We start from the raw sequence: 17,252 nt of genomic DNA, 5'->3' as shown, positions 1-17,252 counted from the left end.
GGTCAGACTAACCGAAACGGCTGCTAACCAAATCAAGCTTTCCCTTAAAGAATTGAAATCAAAATCTGTTCCAGAAAGCCAAGCATGTTAAAACAAAACGTTTTATAGTTTTACATTTATTCTCTATGCCACTTAATCCTCATCAGGGTCGCGGGGGTATGCTGAGGCCGAGCCCAGCTGATTTGAGGCAAGAGGCGGGATACAACGTTGACTGTCACCAGCCAATCGCAGGGCACATATAGCCAAAGTACGTGTCACGCCAATCTACATGTTGTTAGTAAGAAGTACTTTATTTGAAAAAAACAAAAAAACAAAAAAAAAACGGTGTTACTAATACCTACAGGTCCACCTCAATAAATTTGAATTGAACTACTGAAATGAATGAACTTTTCAAAGATATTCTAATTTATTCAGACACACCTGCATTAACGCTCATGAAGCAAAACAATTGATTAAATTCCAAGCTATTGTTGGATCTGAATGTTTTATTTTAGGTATTTAAAAACAAGCTGTAAAAAATAACAAAATACAATGACAGAGCCTATTGGAACAAAAAAAAAAAAAAAAAAAAAAAATTGTCCATCGATTACTGTAGTAGAAATAAGCAGAGGGCAGACACACCCACACATACATGCATACACAACCAACATATGAGATGCCATATTACAGCAAACTTGCACACGTTCTCCTGTTCAGTAGCATACGTTGCGTACAGACACACGCACAATCCCCTTCTGGAAAACTTTTTTTTTGTTTTGTTTTGTGTTTTTTTTTTATTTTTTAAACAGTGAATAAAATTAAAAAGAATTTCATGGTGAATCACAACTGCAATTTCAACACTGATACATATTTTAAATGAGGTTTAAAAAGGTACCAAAAGTAAGAAAAAATGTTGCCATCAAATTAGAATTTCAACATAAAACATATTGCAAAGTGAAACTATTAACCTGAATGTGAAACCCAAAATCTTATTGTAGACCCTCTGCAGTAGAGATACTTATAATTTTACAATGTTTTGAAAAAGTAAATCAGACTTATTATTATTATTATACGTGTGTGTGTGAGCTGAAGGAGCAAAAAAAAAAAAATTCTATCAACATAGTTATTTAGTGCCTTGTTGCATGAGAAAAAGTTTTCCCCTTGTTTCGTTGGAGGGGTTAGGGTGAGGGATAATAGGTCAACTAGCAAATTTTGATTTTAAAATAAAAAGGGAGATTGCGAAATCATGGTCTTGAATTGTTGAAGCCAAAATGGAAATTTCTATCAGCAGAAGTCCCAAGAGCCAACGAAACCATCCACACACACCCACAGCTTTACTGGGCCTGAAATGACAAATCACATATGCAATGCGATTGGTAAAGTTCTGTGAGTTATTATAGTGAGGAATTACTAAAACATTTCATTGCTAACTTTTCAGAGGGTTAAAAAAGGTACCTGCTGTTGTCCTTGCTGTGGAGCAGCTGCTTGCCCAGGTGCCTGCCCTGCCTGTCCATAGTAAGCAGCCTGCTGTCTGTAGTACTCTGCCCAGGCCGCACTATAATCTGGCTGGCCTCCTGCTGCTGCTCCTCCAGCTGTTGCTGCTGGAGCAGCCGCTGTTCCTGGAGCAGCCGCTGCGCCTCCTGCAGGCTGAACTGAAAAAACAAAAACACAATGCACAGTTATAGCTTGTGTCTCATTTGGCAAAATACTATCAATATCACCACCCACATTGTAAAGATACAGTGCCACTTGTACTATGCTGAATGCTAAAGAACCAAAAGGTTCCTGACACATACTGGTATGATTTATTCTGAACAAATTTGCCTTTGCGCTTGAAGATGATATAGAGATAGTCACAAAAGTGAGTACACCCCTCAAATTTCTGCAATTGTTTATTAAATCTATTCATTGGACAACACAAAAACAATTGCATACGCTGTAAAGTAGTCAGTGGTCATCTTATGTTGGAATACTGCCCTGTGGCTCAGTTTGTGAAGGGAGGGCATTGTGCTCTGCTTCAGAATGTCACAATACATATTGGCATTCATGTTTCTCTCAATGAACTGCAGCTCCCTAATGCCGGCAGTATCCATGCAGTCCCATACCATGGCACTCCAACCACCATGCTTAACTGCTGACAAGGCACATTTGTCTTTGTACTCCTCACCTGGTTGCCAACACACATGCTTGACAACATCTGAACCAAGGAAGTTTATCTTGGTCTCATCAGACCACATGACATGCTTAGTCTGATTGTCTTCAGCTAACTGTTTGCAGACTTTCTTGTGCATCATCTTTAGAAGAGTCTTCCTACTGAGATCATGTATGGTCGTACAAAACTCACTGTGGAATATACATTATGGTCATCTACAATCATTAATTTTTAGTTAAAAAAAAAAAAAAAGTAACTCGAATCCATTTGACATTTTGTTGGCTACAATTAACACATACCCAATAAATTCTTACAGAACTGAAAAACAATAAGCCTGCTTACCCATGCCCATCTTCTTATAGTACTCCTCCCAAGCCTTTGTATAGTCTGGCTGGCCACCAGCAGTCTGTGCTGCTTGGTTCTGGTCCCCTGGTGCTCCAGGATCACCTGGGGTCTGGGCTGGCATGGCGCCCCCTGGCTGCTGACTGTAGTACTGTGCATAATAGGCTGCCCATGCTGCATTGGGGTCTGCTGGTGCCTTGTCTGGTGGCAAGCGGGATAGGAGGAATCACTACTGTACATCTGACAAGTTAAATTTTTTTTTTTTTTAAGTGTTTGAAAAAGGGTACTCACTAGGGTCATGTGGCCCTGGGGCCTGCCACTGCTGGTAGTTGTTCCCCCAACCCTGAGGATGGTACTGTGGGCCACTGGGTGCACCACCACTGTAAAAGACAATGTTGTTCAGGCAGTCAATCCCGGATAACATTTCAGAAAATTCCCACATTTAAGTGTTGACATACTGTGGTGCACCACCAGGAGTTCCAGCATTATATGGGTTGGGGTTATAGGGGTCCATCGAACCACTGGGACCTCCTGGACCAGGACCACCACCCACAGGACACAAAGGCGCCTTAAAAAAAAAAAAAAAAATACATTGTTCAAGGTAAGGCAATCTAGAAATCACATTTTTTGTTGGAATTCCATGACTGTACCTCAATCTTCTCTTCTATTAGCTGCTTTGCATAGTCTATCTGCTGTGGGGATCCACGGATGGTGAAAAGTTTGAAGCTTGGGTCACCATCTGGTGGTGGCTGACGTAACATCTCAACAAATGCGCCGGTCTGTTGGTTGATCGATTTGACATTTTCTCCTCCTCTGCCAATCACAAGTCCACATTTGTGAGCAGGGACAGAGAAGGTCATCTCTCCCCCCGAGGGACCCCAGTTCCCCTGGCCTCTGCCCCGTCCTCGTCCTCCAGGCGGCATCCCTGCACCAGGGGGACCCTGTGAAACAAACAGTCTCAAGTCAAAATGCTCACCAGCAAAGAACTGTTTCAAAATAGGCCGTCTCTGCCCATTGCTTCCTTACCCCCTGGCCCCCCTCATCTCGTGCACGAATACTCTGTAGCAGATCTGTGATGATGGAGGCTGCATGTTGACACTGGTCAGGAGGACCCGAAATATGAGCAATTTTTTCAGGACCAGTGCCATCATCTGAAAGGGTCGGTTTAAGAAAATGTAAGTAAGGGGCGTGTGTTTTAAAAGCCAACAGAGAAACTGCATAGGACCGTAGAATGACAATACCTACTCTGATTTTATAATTAAAAGAAAAAATAAAAATACAAAACACACACACACACACACACACACACACACACACACACACACACTGGGCAATATGACCTCATCAATATCACAATAAATTGGGCAGTTTTACCTTGATAATGATAAATGCACAATAAATCACCCACCACTAATAAATATATATATGCGCCATTTGAAAATAATTGCAGGAAATGCAAATTAACACACACACACGGTAAAAACTTTTTAAAACTCACCTGGTTTAAACTGTATTTTAACTCCAGCGTCACTCTGGATCTTCTTAATCATCTCCCCACTCCGTCCAATTACGACGCCCACTGCGTGGCGGGGAACAGCTATCTGTAAACATCCAACATGTATCTGACGTGAGTAACACCCTTTCGCAAAAGGTCATTTTAAGGTTATTATTCAAACAAATATATACATAACAAAAATTAACAGTTAAAACCTTTGTAGTGAGAGACAGCGTGACAGTTTCAAACACTTAAGTCAGCCAGTCAAGCCCCTGCCCATAGCCTGGAGTCAATCGGAGTTCCGACTTTCACTAAAACTCGGCTTACACACCATCATAGGAACAAAACTCTTACAGACTGAGGACCTCTTGTATTGTAGTACATTGCTAGACTTTTTGTAAGTTGTTACCATTAATACATTTTTTCCACCATTATAACCATCTGTCTTTGTTGCCTGGATGGGAAAAGTTACACGGTTTTCCTGCCTAACAAAAACCATGGATCACACTTACATCAATGCCACCTCCTCCAATTCTCGAGCCATATTCGTTCCTGTCTCCAAAACCAGCGTGATCTCGCTCCCGTAGAATCTCATTAACCATCTCCTTCGCTTGCTGAAAAAACAACATTACAGACAACCAAATGAGAGGAATGAAAGAAAATGAGAAAACATTCCTCTAGGATCCGAGAGGGCTTTCAAGAACCTGCACTTTGAAAGGGTCTCCAATGATGCGTAGTGGTTTATCTACGTTGGGTGGCTGGGATCCATCTTGAATAAGGATCATTTTAACTCCGGCTCGTTCCTTTAATGTTGAACACAATGGGAAGAGAGACACAGGTGAATAACCAGAGGAGGGAACCTCTAAAATTAAATGCTCGTAATCCTTCAATATGGAAATCAACAAAAGGTTCTGAAAAATATGCCTATGACCTTGCACAAATTTACGTGGGTGACTTTTATTAATAGCGTTTATTTGTACACCTGCATGACTGTTAAGTTAACGGTAATTATGATTTATTAAACAATTCATTTAAATGTGAAATTACTCATTTTATAAACTACAAAGACTAAGGTTTTCTGATGGTGATCGATTAATCCTGGAACAATTTATGTTCCATTATTTCCTTTGATTTAATTTATATTATTGACATATTTACATTCTGTTCAACAAAATACAGAATTTTGTGGTACTCTCAAAATTCCGTAAAAATACAAAGGCTTTGTTTTCGGACAACATCTGTATGTTTTCCTTTAAGGACCAATTCAGGCACCATTTAAGCACCGGCACCGTTTCAAAAGTACCGGTATTGGATAATATGTAAATGATACCCAACCCTACTCCACACTAAACCACATTTGACTATCGGACCTGTAGCTGCTTGATGGTCTCTCCTCCTTTGCCTATAATGAGGCCAGCCTTGCCCGCAGGGATGATCATCTCCTGCATGGAACCTGTCTGCCCATTGCTCGAATCGGGGCCCCTTGAGACAATGTCTTCTATGAGTGCCTTGGCTCTCCTAGAAGCAGACAATGCGTTCATTTACAGGACAACAACCTGGTAAAAACCGTAAGGTTAGACATAAGATGTATAAGTACGGAAAAGGTTCAAATGTAAACTGTTCTGTCTCCTGCCATTGTTGTTTCTGATGTACTCATGCACATGCTAAGACTAAACTCCTGAAACAGCTAAAAAGACTAGCCTTTTGACAATTGACTTTGAGACCTACTTTCCTCGACCATATCACACTGTTATTGTAAAGTAAATGAAGATCCAAAATGAGTCAGTTCTTAACTGTGTTGTGTAAAGAGCCTTTCTCCACCTACACTGGATTAGCAGATTCAGTTTTGAGACAATTACGGACAAAACTGCTAAACAAAATAACAGAATCTCACAATGTTTATTTTTACCTCAATTATGAATCTGCTAGTTCAGTCATCTTTAAAAACATGTTACATACAGTAGATCTGTTACATTTAGATAACCAATAATAAACATTATTTGAATGACATTATAATCCTTAAAGTGGCCTTCATAGTCATATTCCCAGTTTTGAATTTAGCTACAGACATATGGCACAGCGGGAGAGGTAGCAACTGGAAGGACAGTCAACAGGAAAGCGTTGACCTTGACTTTTAATACATGATTCTGTGAAAATGTCTGGCGAGATTTAATGAGTTTTCAATGACAACCCCTTCCCGCCACTTCTTTCTCCAGAACTGCAGACTAATGACATTTAAACAACATGAATGAGGACAGCTCAAACTAAAACTTTGGGTTTTCATTTTGTTTTACACATGAAGCTGAACGTACTGTATGGCTTCAGGTGAACCTGTCAAAGAAACGCTTCGTTCCGCAAGACCAGCACTGTCTGTGGAAACACATACGAAAAACACATTAAAACTAATATACTTAAAATGGAAATATGCTGTCATTCATCTTACCATGTGCAATCTGGACCTTGCAGCCAGAGTCCTGCTGTATTTTGTTTATCTGTTCACCTCCTCTACCGATGACTTGAAAGGAAAGTAGACCATTACATTTTTGGGTTGAACGCTTGTACGACGACACAGTTAAGGCTTGAATAAGTGTACTTACTGAGACCAACCATGGCGTCAGGCACCCTGCACTCTTCTGTCATTGTAGAAGGCCTGATACTGTAGATAGTAATTATACACAGTGCATCTCATCACTGGGTGCCAAAAGACTAAACATTAAGATGAAACCAAGTTTGTACCTTTGTTGAGACAGGGCGGCCAGTTGAGCTCCGATGGCTGCAAGAGAAGGAGAAACATTTGAGTGGCTGGAAAGTGAGATGATCCAGCATTTGTGAGGAATCAATGTGCATATTCAACGTACACAATGAAGGATCTCTTTCAATCTGTGACGCCATCTTCTTGGCGTCTGGTTCGTCTAAATAAAAGGAAAAAAGTAAGCCTTATAATAATGGCAGTTTCAGACAAAAATAAAAGGACAGTGTGAGCTTAATTCCAAACCTGCTCCTTCCAGGGATCGTTTCTGTGCGGCAAACGGGTAGCCCTCCGCACCTCCATTGTTGCTCGCCAGGTGAGCAGTCTCACCGCTGATTTTAGCTGCGATCTAGAAAGGCATGGAATACAAGCTTGATCAATTTCAGAGAGCAGGTTTTGGACAAGTGTGTGTGTGTGTGTGTGTGTGTGTGTGTGTGTGTGTGTGTGTGTGTGTGTGTATATATATATATATATATATATATATATATATAAATAAAAAACATTGTTTGCATCAGGTTGAATGCAAATATGCACACTATATGATGACATTAGCATATTTGGAACTTAGGAACAATGTAAACAAAGCACTAGGATTTTTTAAAACGATAAATCAGGCTTGAGTCTATGAAACACTAGAATTATATCCATCTTAAGCTGCAACAATTAATGAGCATCATTGCATTTTGTGTAAATTAGACAATAGAGAGACAACCAACATTTCACACACTCATTCATATCTATGGACAATATAGAGTCACCAATTAACCTAACATGCATATTTTTTGTAATGTGGGAGGAAACTGGAGTACTTGGAGAAAACCCATGCAAACTCCGCATAGATGCCCAACGGAGATTCGAACCCCGATCTTCCAGATCTCCTGACTGTGTGGCTAGCATGCTAATCATATATTGTCATTTATATGGGTGTAAGAGTACATAGGTATTTGGGGGAACCTTCTGTCCGATACAGCGATGTACAGATATTCCCCTCACACGGTACATATTAAAAGTTAGAGACAGAAAATGTGCATCCAGACCAGGGAGTGTGCCCATAAGTGGACGAAAAGGCAAGGCATTTGGAGTAAATAGAAATCCAGACGGGCGAAAACAGTGCGGCCCAGCCTGTCTCGCACAAGTCATTACTAGGGATAGTACCAAGGAGGAACGCTTTTGCTTAGCCACCTACAACACAATGCTTATACCGTAATACAGTACACTGACGTACATTGGATTGTTTTTCGCACAAAATGTATGAAAGTGCTCCCTGAAATCCTTACATTTTTCTGTGTGCTATATCTATATTTGTATTCTTTTGCTGAGAATTGTATTCATTAGTTTTGCAGTTTTGTGTGTCATTAAAAAAAAAACTGGATACGCAAAAGTTAACAATTTTATGTTTTGTATTTGGGATTTTACTGACAATGAAACGAATCATTACCTTAAACCAGAGGTATGTACCAAACCATGATTATGGCATGTAATTACACCCGTAATATTAAAAAAATATATATATATAAACAAGCAAAACCAAGCATCTTTGATATTCATATTCAATATACTTGTACACAACTCTGGTATTGTATCCAATTCTAGATATTTCTATATATATATATATATATATATATATATATATATATATTCAATTCTAGATCTTAGTGATATTTTATTGTAAAAACAAGTATTATGTTGCAATGCAGTTCAATACAGTTAAAAAATGGCATCGTCTCCTCAGAATGAAAACACTCGGGTTTTGTTTGTGGTGCTAAACAAATCAATTTAGTAAAATCGTACAGTTATTGTTTATATTTAATAGAAGTTATAACAGTTCATTCCCAACTAGTACGCCAACGTATTATTTAGCTTCACTAGATTTTGTCGTTATAATAACGGCACTAAAATTGTTTATGACCACATTGGATCAAAACATACGCGGTCGGGGTGAAACTTGTCGACAGAAAACGGGGTTGCTAAACTTCAAACCGCAAAAGTTGGAAGTATTGTAATGGTATAACTTTGGATTATAGCATTAAAAATACTATAACCTAAATTGTAAAACGCAGCACACCTCACAAAGCCTTAACTTACCGCGGGACGCCGGTGGCACGACGTTACAAGCTAGCTAGTCAACGGAAGCTAACGACAAGGATAATCTAGCTAGCTGCTGTTACCACAAGCTAACCTGCTCGCCAGCGTGCTAACAATTGGCTTTACCTGTCTGGCTCGTTCCATAGCGTCTGCAAACGCATCCTTTTTAGCTCCGGCGCCGACGCCATTGGTCGGCAAAGATCCGTAGTCGGACATGCTGCTTCCAAGAAGGAGATTGACACAAACACACTAGGGGCAGGCCGGGTGGCTTTGGCCGGGTCGGGCTGCGCAGAAGCGGGAAGGCCAAAGCTGGTGCGGAGCGACACTAGAAGACCAATGTGAGGGAGATCACTTACCACGCCGGCAAAGTTCCCTGCTTAAAATAACCAATCAATGCACCCTCGGCCCTCCCCCGTCCGGCCTTTCCTCAGCCTTTTCCCTCTAGTTTGAGCTATAATGTTACCGCCACGAACTGCGCCACCTCCTGGTCTGGGGTGCAATCACGTTATCGACAAACCGCCATACCGCTCCAACATGGCCGCTGCACTTCATTTATGACGTACGTATCTGTTTGTTGTCCTATATTTACATTCGTTTATTAGTCTTGTGTGAACTTCTCATCCTGGTGTGTTGCATTGTTCTTGTATATTGTGTGTATTTCAATAAAGTTTGAACAAATTCATGTTATTTTAACTGATTGGTTTATTATCATGTTCTCATCTACCCCGTTAACTGACAATTCAGAACGACCTAATTGCACTTATTAATTATTTTGATGATGTTTCCCATTGAATCAACCACAGGGCCAAAACAATGCAAGCATAATGCCAATCAAAAAAACAGTGCTTTAGAAATCAATCGTTAAAAAATAAATACAGGTAGCTTTGCACTTATTTATCGAGTTGATGTTTCCCACTGAAACCAACAAAGTAAAATGGTCAACTCTCCCAAACCCAACAACAACGACAGGCCCAACACAATGCAAGTATCATGACAAATAAAATGCAGTACATTCAAAATGCAGTCATTCAAAAATAAATACTGGCCGGTACTTATTGCCATTATAAAAATATTTTTCTCATTTATAATCCAGAAGTTGTATTGTAGGTAGATAGTAAAAGTAAAAAGACAATTGACATTGAAGTGTTTTTGAAAGATAACCCAACAATTCTCCCGGCAAGTCAGGATTCAAGGAATTAGTTTTGATCGATCCTTTTGTGTAAGGTTATAGAGACTAGAGGTGTTATTGTAATACTTCCATAAAAACATGTTCTTATTTACCCTCTGAATGATCACTGTTTTTGAGTTGAGCAGATAGCCACTGTCTGATGATCCCTTCTGTCCTTCAGTGTTTACACCATTTGCTTAAGACATTTCAGTCCACATTAAAAGTGTCAAAGTTTGCCATGACCTCGGGATGCTGGATTGGTCCTCATGCCAGGCATCCATCTTCTCTACAGCTCACCTGCGAGGTGGAGAAAAATCTGTATAATCCTCTGGCATTTTCAAAACACACCATTCCTTATGGTACACCCTCTACCTGCCGCCTTTCAAGTAAGTTCATGCAATTCTTGACGGCAAGTTCATTAGTTTATTACGCAGCAACGACTGCTGGGCATGCCGTGCAATGCAACTCAAACATTAAATTGTTCACAGCAACTTGCCAGGTCAGGTGAGGTCATCCAAAGGCAGGGATGTCTTGTCTCTTTGACTTGCAATCACAGGGCTCTGAATTCATCCACTGTCAAGGTCCATTTCCTCATGCAGGTTCTGTATGTGCCAGCCACAACAAACCATCTACACCTTCCCTCTACCTCCCCGCCTACCCTCCACGTCCACTCCCAGGGCTATCCTCGTGTATTCATATGCGACATAGGACACGCTGACGGCAGGGATGACTTTCAGCAAATTGGGGGAAATTCCTCGATAAAGGCCTGCCAAACCCTCTTGGGTCACAATATTGTGAATCAAGGAGGACATGGAGAGCTTAGGGGATCCTTTCACTGAGTCTGTGGAGAAGAGAGAAAAAGCTCCATAAGCATGCTCATTTACAACATACCCCCCCAGGTAACTATTGTTGTCATGCATCCAGCTACTTTACTACACTCTAAAATCCTATAGCACTCTCAGCTCAAGATAAAAAAAAGTAGAACAAACTTATTTAAAAAAAAAAAAAAAGTTAATCTCACATGAGTGTACCAAGTAAACGTAAACATCTATTGTGGGCAACTATAACTATTAAGTTCCATTTACTTGTTTTTTTCAAGGCAATCACTTTGCATGTTTTTTTTAATGTAAGGTTAACTAATGGATTTTACAGTGTATTATCTACAGTAGATTCCCGCTTTTCAGAGGTGGCGGTGGGGGGTGGTCACATTCCAGGTACCACAAGCAAACCCCACACCCAACCTGCGAGCTAGCTTGATGTTGAAATTTTCCAATTTCAGATCAACATTTGCACTAAAAGTGACGGTTGCGATTATTACATCAGATTCAGCCTTCTCTCTTCCATGGCTATTGTTCACCTGCGGCCTTGAGTATGCCTCACACACTTGTTAAATGCATTTAAGTTATAAAATGCATAGGTACTCAAAACTAAAGAATAATAATGTTAGATGATCGATGACTCCAAGCTAGTGCTTCCGTAGCTAAACAAGCGTTTGCGTCTCAGCAACTATGGTGCGTTAAGAATGGCTGAACAAAGTGCAAAATCTCAACGCTTACCAAAAAAACATTATCAGTGAAACACAAAGACATAAACATGTAGAAATACATGTGTGCTGTACATTTCACTTGTATTATTACTGACGTATGGTGAAAGAGATGTTTTCTGCTGAAGAAAATGCCTATTTTTGAGAAAATTCATTCATAAATAAATAATTTTTGGATTTAAAAAAACGGCCGTGAATGCGGAATCATGAATGTGTGGAGAGAAACAGTTGCTCTCTGCATCTGAAATGATTAAAAATATGTGCAAACTCAACCGATGTTATCCCCTCTCATGCACAACCTACAATTATCACCTCAGTGGTACATGCCTGTTGCAACCAGTACAGTTGCAAGTTACACTGAGTTACGTGTGCAAGTTACATGTGCCATGTCTGTCTATGCAGAAAGTATAGCATGAATGTCAAACCACATCATGTAAGTCTAGTTTTTGTGTAATTTGAATGCATTATTTCCATCCATCCATCCATTTTCTATACCGCTTCATCCTCATTAGGGTCGCGGGGGCAAATGCATTATTTAAAATACAGTAATATGTCAAGTTGGGAGACTCTATGACTCTATTGTAGGTTATACTGTATGTTTTACCAGTAAAACCCGTGGGCGTGTGGTGGAATTTCACACAAACATAAACAAAATTGTATTGTAGGTAAGGTTAGCAGTTACAAAATCATGGTTAAGATGTGTTTACTCATGCCACAGAGACCTGCAGACACTGTTAGCAGTGAAAACGTAAACAGATACAAGGCAGATATAACATTTGACTGCACTCCTAACCTTGAGCTTGCATTCGGGTGCGGATCAGTGCAAGAGGGTAACTTGCCAGCTGCCCGCATGTACTGGAAATGGCACCACAACCAACCAGTACCACAACCCCTGGGTCAGCCACCCCTCTGTTCCTATTTAGCCATGCAAACTTCAGAGTCTGAGGAATGGAGCCGTTTAGAAGGAATTCAACAACACGTGTATATATAGAGAGACACATGCCACCGTGATGTTGATCTGACCTCGTAGACGGCCAGGTCGATGCCGGCGTAAGGCACAATACTCAACATGTTGGGCACATAACCCTTGTAGAAGGCTGCAACACCTTCCCTCTGCAGGATCTGCTTGGCACAGTCAGCCATTCCTGAGAATTGGCCTGTTATTCTTAGTGTGAGGCGAGTCTTCAGAACCTGTCAAGAACAGGCACAGAAGCGGCAAAAATGGTTAGGATGATTATTTTCTCCAGGCGACAGTGTATGTGTATTGTGGTGTTTGCATGTGTATTTGACTTGATACTACCTCTAATGGGTAGATGACTGTCTGAGCTATTGCCCCAGCCAAAGAGCCCGCAAGAAATCTCTCATGAACCCTTAGATTCTTGGTATCTTTCCTGCCACACACTAGGAGCTTGATCTAGAAGACCAAAATAAATGTTACATTTGAGAGAGGTGCACCGTTAAAACTTGGTTGTTGGCACAGTTCACACCTGCTCATAAGCTGTAAACTTGATTGCAGTCTCTGGGGCAATTTTAAGAACATTGATTCCATTGCCCCTCCAAAATGACGGCACTCCTCCCTCTTTCACCATGTACTGAAAACCACTCAGCACATTGCCTCGAAACACAGAGGAACCATAAACCTGTCATGAAGAAGCTACTATCACTATGAGGCAATGAATAGACACATTGATGATGATTTAGTTCTGGCAGAAGAGTCACAGTAATACTTCAAAATTGACCTGACGGAAGACTTTGAGGCGGTCTAAGGGGGCGGTCCCGCTCCGTGATACTGATCCAGCCAAGGCTCCCGCCATTAGCTGTCGCCACACATAACCAGATTTCTTCTCCTCTTCAGAAAATTCATCTGGAACTGTCAGCTGCTCGCCTAAATCCAGCATCTACCCAAACAAAATTAAAAGAACAGAAGGTTGTTTACAAAGATTATGGATCTTTTTCAATGGCATACTGTATGTCCTTGGATGTTACAACAACAACAAATTGTGGCATATGTTTGTGTGCGTGTAGTCTTGCCATTGAACGTTTCCAATAGCGTGCCACATCCTCCATGTTAGTGAGTGGGTTAAACAGGAAGTAGTCACGCCACTCATTCCAGTCAATGGTCATGTTCCCGTCCTTGTCTATACTGGATGACACACATACATATGGAATTGAGAACTAAATTTGGAAAACACATTTATTGTTTAGTCTTGCCTTACAGAAACACACATTCAGCAAAGCAACAGCACTTAGGCTCAAACCCGACATGGTTAATACGTACTCCTATTGCTATCGGGAGTACAGCTCGATAGACACTGTAATTTGGGGATCGATAGCTACGGTAAAGCAACACAGTACTAGCTATCAGCTGAAAACAACAATTTAGACCAGGGATGTCCACACTTATTACACCAAGGGCCAAATAGACCAAGTTCACTTATTTACATGCTAAAAAACAATGACTATATATGCTAGTCGTGATTGATCAACAACTCTACTCATGATTGGGCATGGGACACAGACTCAGGCTTGATCACCCTGTAGTTGGTTGTAGTCTTGTTGTGGTGGTTGCTCCATATTTATGATGATACAATCAGACTTGGACACATTAATCACACACCTTTTTAAAATCCTGGTGGCGGCCCTGAGGCTGATGTCTAAGCCAACAGCGTGGAGAGACTGCTGGATCTCTGCAGCGTCTATCTGACCTGGATGGTAGCCATTCAGAGACACACATTATGTTACCATATTAAACAAACAGGGACAGTAATGGTCATTCTAGCTGTGCTCGGGCGACAGCCACAGACCGTCATTGTTCTTGTCAAGGCTGCGAAACATGAGTTTGAGCTGCTTTTCATGCGTACGAAGGTATTGGATGAACTCCTCCAAGTCAAGCACACCATCCTGGTTGATGTCTCCTGCCGCCACAATCTAAAAACACACACAGATAGGTGAGACAGCATTTGTGCCTCTCTTATGGACATATAAAAATGACTGTTGCAGTGTACGTAGGATTTATTGTTAATAAGCAATTTGATCAACTACACAGATTTATCCACCTACTGCACGTGAGCTCGTAGAAAGAGTACGGTATATTTGATTTACGACATGTTAACACACATTACTGGGTGGAATGTGTACAAATGGACAATTTGTGCAACTTCTAATTTTTGTTTTCAAAGAGAGAGCTACCCTAGCAGCCTTTCGTTTGTCTCCTGTGCTAGTATGTGATTCTCATCTTACCAAGTCCTGCTCCTTGCAACCAAAATAGACATCATGTTGCCCTTTACATTTGCACACAATTGAACACACTGAGCCAACTGTGTGACCCACATGCTTTATGCCAAAACAAATAGCATAAAGCGTAATGTTTACTTGGGCTGTATATGTTGTGGACAGCTGCTCATTTTCACACTTAAATGTCGTAAGTCATCATTAAGGCCTTCGCTCTACAGGATTTATTTGGGGATTAGTGTTGTTGAAGTTTTAAGAAGTTTTATAGTCAGCTTCGAATGCAGGCGTCTGCGAGTAAACAACAATCTAACCTTCTCTAATGAAGCTTTGGACAGTCCTCGACCTGCCAGCCCTTTTCGCAGTTCATCTATGTCAATGAATCCATCTTTGTTGAGATCCAGCTGGTCAAACAGCTCTCCCCAGTACTCCTCCCTCTCCTGGTCCTGACTTGGAGATGCACCGTCCTGACAGCGGGCCCACTGGAGCAAAGTCCTTGCAGGGGCCATGATGGCCTTCAGTTAACTGAATGTAAAGGGAGCAAGTCAATCACCAGAGCCTAACTTTGAACACCATACATCTATGAAAAATTCATTTTATCACCCTGAGAAAAAAAAAAATCAGTGTACAGGTGCAGCTCAGTGAATTAGAATGTCGTACAAAAGGTATTTGATTTCAGAAGTCCAGCTCAGACTAAGACGCCAATTAAAAGCACAGGAAGTTTTTGCAGTTCATTTGCTGATTAGCGCATGAACCAGTAGTGTACACTACTGGACTTTTTGACAATTTTTCAAATGTTAAGAGATACTGAATTTGAGGATTTATTAGCTGTCAGTTACAATCATCCAAATTATTAAGAAGTGGCGACTTTTTCCAAGGAGGTCTGCGTACTGAAAAATCGTAGGTTGCGAGGGGCCAACCACTTTGTTATTTTTATATATATTTTAAAATTTGTTTAAAGGCTAAAAAGAAGTTCCATACATATGTTTAAAGATTCTATAACTATCCATAATAGTCTATTACTATTAAGGTTTCAACTTTTTCTCTTTACATTGTGCTTTTTTTGCTCTATTTTTCACATTTTAACTGTTTTTTTTATTTCTATAATTAACCACAGGAAGTATTTGGATATCCCAAGTGTAATGGCTTGTCACTAGTGTGGTAACTTTAACACACTTGACTACATACATGTACCTTTTTGGCCCTAGCAAAATAGTTACTAATCAACTGTCATACATATATTACTGTAGACTCCTATTGTACTATATGTGTTTGTGAAGTGGGCATTACTGTTTCATGAGTGTCAAACTGTGGCTGTTCGAAGTTATAACAGAAGGTCATTTCATCACAATGATAAATGAGTTAAGTTTGTATGTGTCTCACTAGCAAATTACATGAACCGACCAAAAATAACTTGTACATTCTAACACAAAAAGCATGGAACTTGATCTTCTCGGACTAATAATAAAACCACTGACACCACTGACTTGACGTTACCTCCAGACTTTCATGGCAGGATGTAAAGGATCTACTGTACACTCACCAGGACCCGAATCCGCCTTGAAACCACATTTGACGCCAGACAAGCATATCTGTGATATGATGGTGGTTCAGCCCAGGCAAGGTGTTTGTGTGTAGCCCAAAATGAAGCTCCGCTGTCGAATAGACTTACCAGCGACTCCTCCCATCGAACCAGGAAGCGAATGAAGCAAGAGTCACTCCTCCGAGGTTAAATAAAAGAAGATGCCCTTGATGGTGTCTCTCAGGGCAGGAAGCTGTGGGGCGCATACGTTGGAGCTGATATGATGATTACATGTATTGTGAAATCATTCGTGATGCTAAACCATCGACCATGTTTACTGCTGTTGGCGGGTCGATCCAAATATCGACAGCGTCGATACCAACGGTAGTATCAGTATCGGGATCGTTACTACATTCTCAGTTCAATTTCATGTTTGCAGTGTTTTTCTATGTACAGTATCTCAGTATTTTTGGCTGTGTTGTTCATATTGTTGCATTGTTGATATTGTTATAAATATATATACAGTATACAGTATTAATCCTACCCCTTGTCCATGTATATTTCTGATAATTCATTCACATCATAGAAAATGACACTATTGTGCCATGTTAAGGAAAATGAAGAAACAAAAATGTGAAAAAGATTAGACTTTAATAAAAGTATTAAAATAGGAATAACGTGTACATAATGAATAGAAAATAAATCAGAATAAGTGGGGACATTAAATAAAGACAAGTAAAGCAAAGACATTGAGAATTTACATACTTATTCAACTTTTATTCTACCAGGCAAGATCAATTGAGAACTGCTTCTCATTTACAACGATGACCTGGCAAGAAGCCCCAGCAAAAGTAAAAACAAAACAAATACAGTAAAAACAAAAAGACAATGAAGTCAAGACCAGGAGGGGAATCAACACTTATAACAGTCAGCTAGGGCCTGTTGCAGTTTCTGTTTAAACAGGTGGCGTGATGGAAGAGCTGAAAGTT

At 40.4% G+C, this 17,252-nt stretch overlaps 2 protein-coding genes across 3 annotated transcripts; both read right to left on the bottom strand.

Annotated features, from left to right (window-relative positions):
• Positions 1–338: 338 nt before the first annotated feature.
• On the bottom strand, positions 339–9,295 carry khsrp (KH-type splicing regulatory protein). The gene is made up of 19 exons (XM_054780297.1): positions 9,159–9,295; positions 8,929–9,086; positions 6,964–7,066; positions 6,827–6,880; positions 6,705–6,741; positions 6,566–6,624; positions 6,412–6,483; positions 6,281–6,338; positions 5,339–5,486; positions 4,673–4,771; positions 4,481–4,582; positions 3,972–4,074; positions 3,500–3,624; positions 3,124–3,414; positions 2,932–3,041; positions 2,765–2,853; positions 2,474–2,674; positions 1,435–1,631; positions 339–1,322 (listed from the first exon to the last, which is right to left on the bottom strand). Exons 2-19 carry the CDS (start codon positions 9,016–9,018, stop codon positions 1,314–1,316), a joined length of 1,947 nt encoding a protein of 648 aa, XP_054636272.1. The 5' UTR covers positions 9,019–9,086; positions 9,159–9,295; the 3' UTR covers positions 339–1,313.
• Positions 9,296–9,480: 185 nt separating this feature from the next.
• slc25a23a (solute carrier family 25 member 23a) lies at positions 9,481–16,608 on the bottom strand. Of its 2 annotated transcripts, none has more exons than XM_054779410.1 (11): positions 16,414–16,608; positions 15,056–15,266; positions 14,318–14,441; positions 14,131–14,218; positions 13,545–13,656; positions 13,253–13,411; positions 13,001–13,153; positions 12,814–12,927; positions 12,537–12,704; positions 12,307–12,454; positions 9,481–10,811 (listed from the first exon to the last, which is right to left on the bottom strand). In XM_054779410.1, the coding sequence occupies exons 2-11, from the start codon at positions 15,248–15,250 to the stop codon at positions 10,600–10,602; spliced, it is 1,473 nt and encodes a 490-aa protein (XP_054635385.1). In that variant the 5' UTR covers positions 15,251–15,266; positions 16,414–16,608; the 3' UTR covers positions 9,481–10,599. The 2 variants fall into 2 exon arrangements, with proteins under 2 accessions (XP_054635385.1, XP_054635384.1); XM_054779409.1 differs by having other exon boundaries at positions 16,285–16,428.
• Positions 16,609–17,252: the final 644 nt, after the last annotated feature.

The sequence above is a fragment of the Dunckerocampus dactyliophorus genome, chromosome 6 (genome assembly GCF_027744805.1).
Source record: "Dunckerocampus dactyliophorus isolate RoL2022-P2 chromosome 6, RoL_Ddac_1.1, whole genome shotgun sequence".
In the NCBI taxonomy this organism is placed as follows: Eukaryota; Metazoa; Chordata; class Actinopteri; order Syngnathiformes; family Syngnathidae; genus Dunckerocampus; species Dunckerocampus dactyliophorus.
This window is presented reverse-complemented; position numbering and strand designations above follow the sequence as displayed.

Coding starts and splice junctions, on each gene's coding strand:
- slc25a23a (XM_054779410.1), bottom strand. CDS start 15,250: ATGGCCCCTGCAAGGACTTTGCTCCAGTGGGCCCGCTGTCAGGACGGT. Junction 14,442..15,055: donor CCAAAGCTTCATTAGAGAAG/GTTAGATTGTTG, acceptor GTGTGTTTTTAG/ATTGTGGCGGCAGGAGACAT. Junction 12,705..12,813: donor CAGTCATCTACCCATTAGAG/GTAGTATCAAGT, acceptor TGTTCTTGACAG/GTTCTGAAGACTCGCCTCAC.
- khsrp (XM_054780297.1), bottom strand. CDS start 9,018: ATGTCCGACTACGGATCTTTGCCGACCAATGGCGTCGGCGCCGGAGCT. Junction 7,067..8,928: donor CTATGGAACGAGCCAGACAG/GTAAAGCCAATT, acceptor ATGCCTTTCTAG/ATCGCAGCTAAAATCAGCGG. Junction 3,042..3,123: donor TAATAGAAGAGAAGATTGAG/GTACAGTCATGG, acceptor TTTTTTTTTAAG/GCGCCTTTGTGTCCTGTGGG.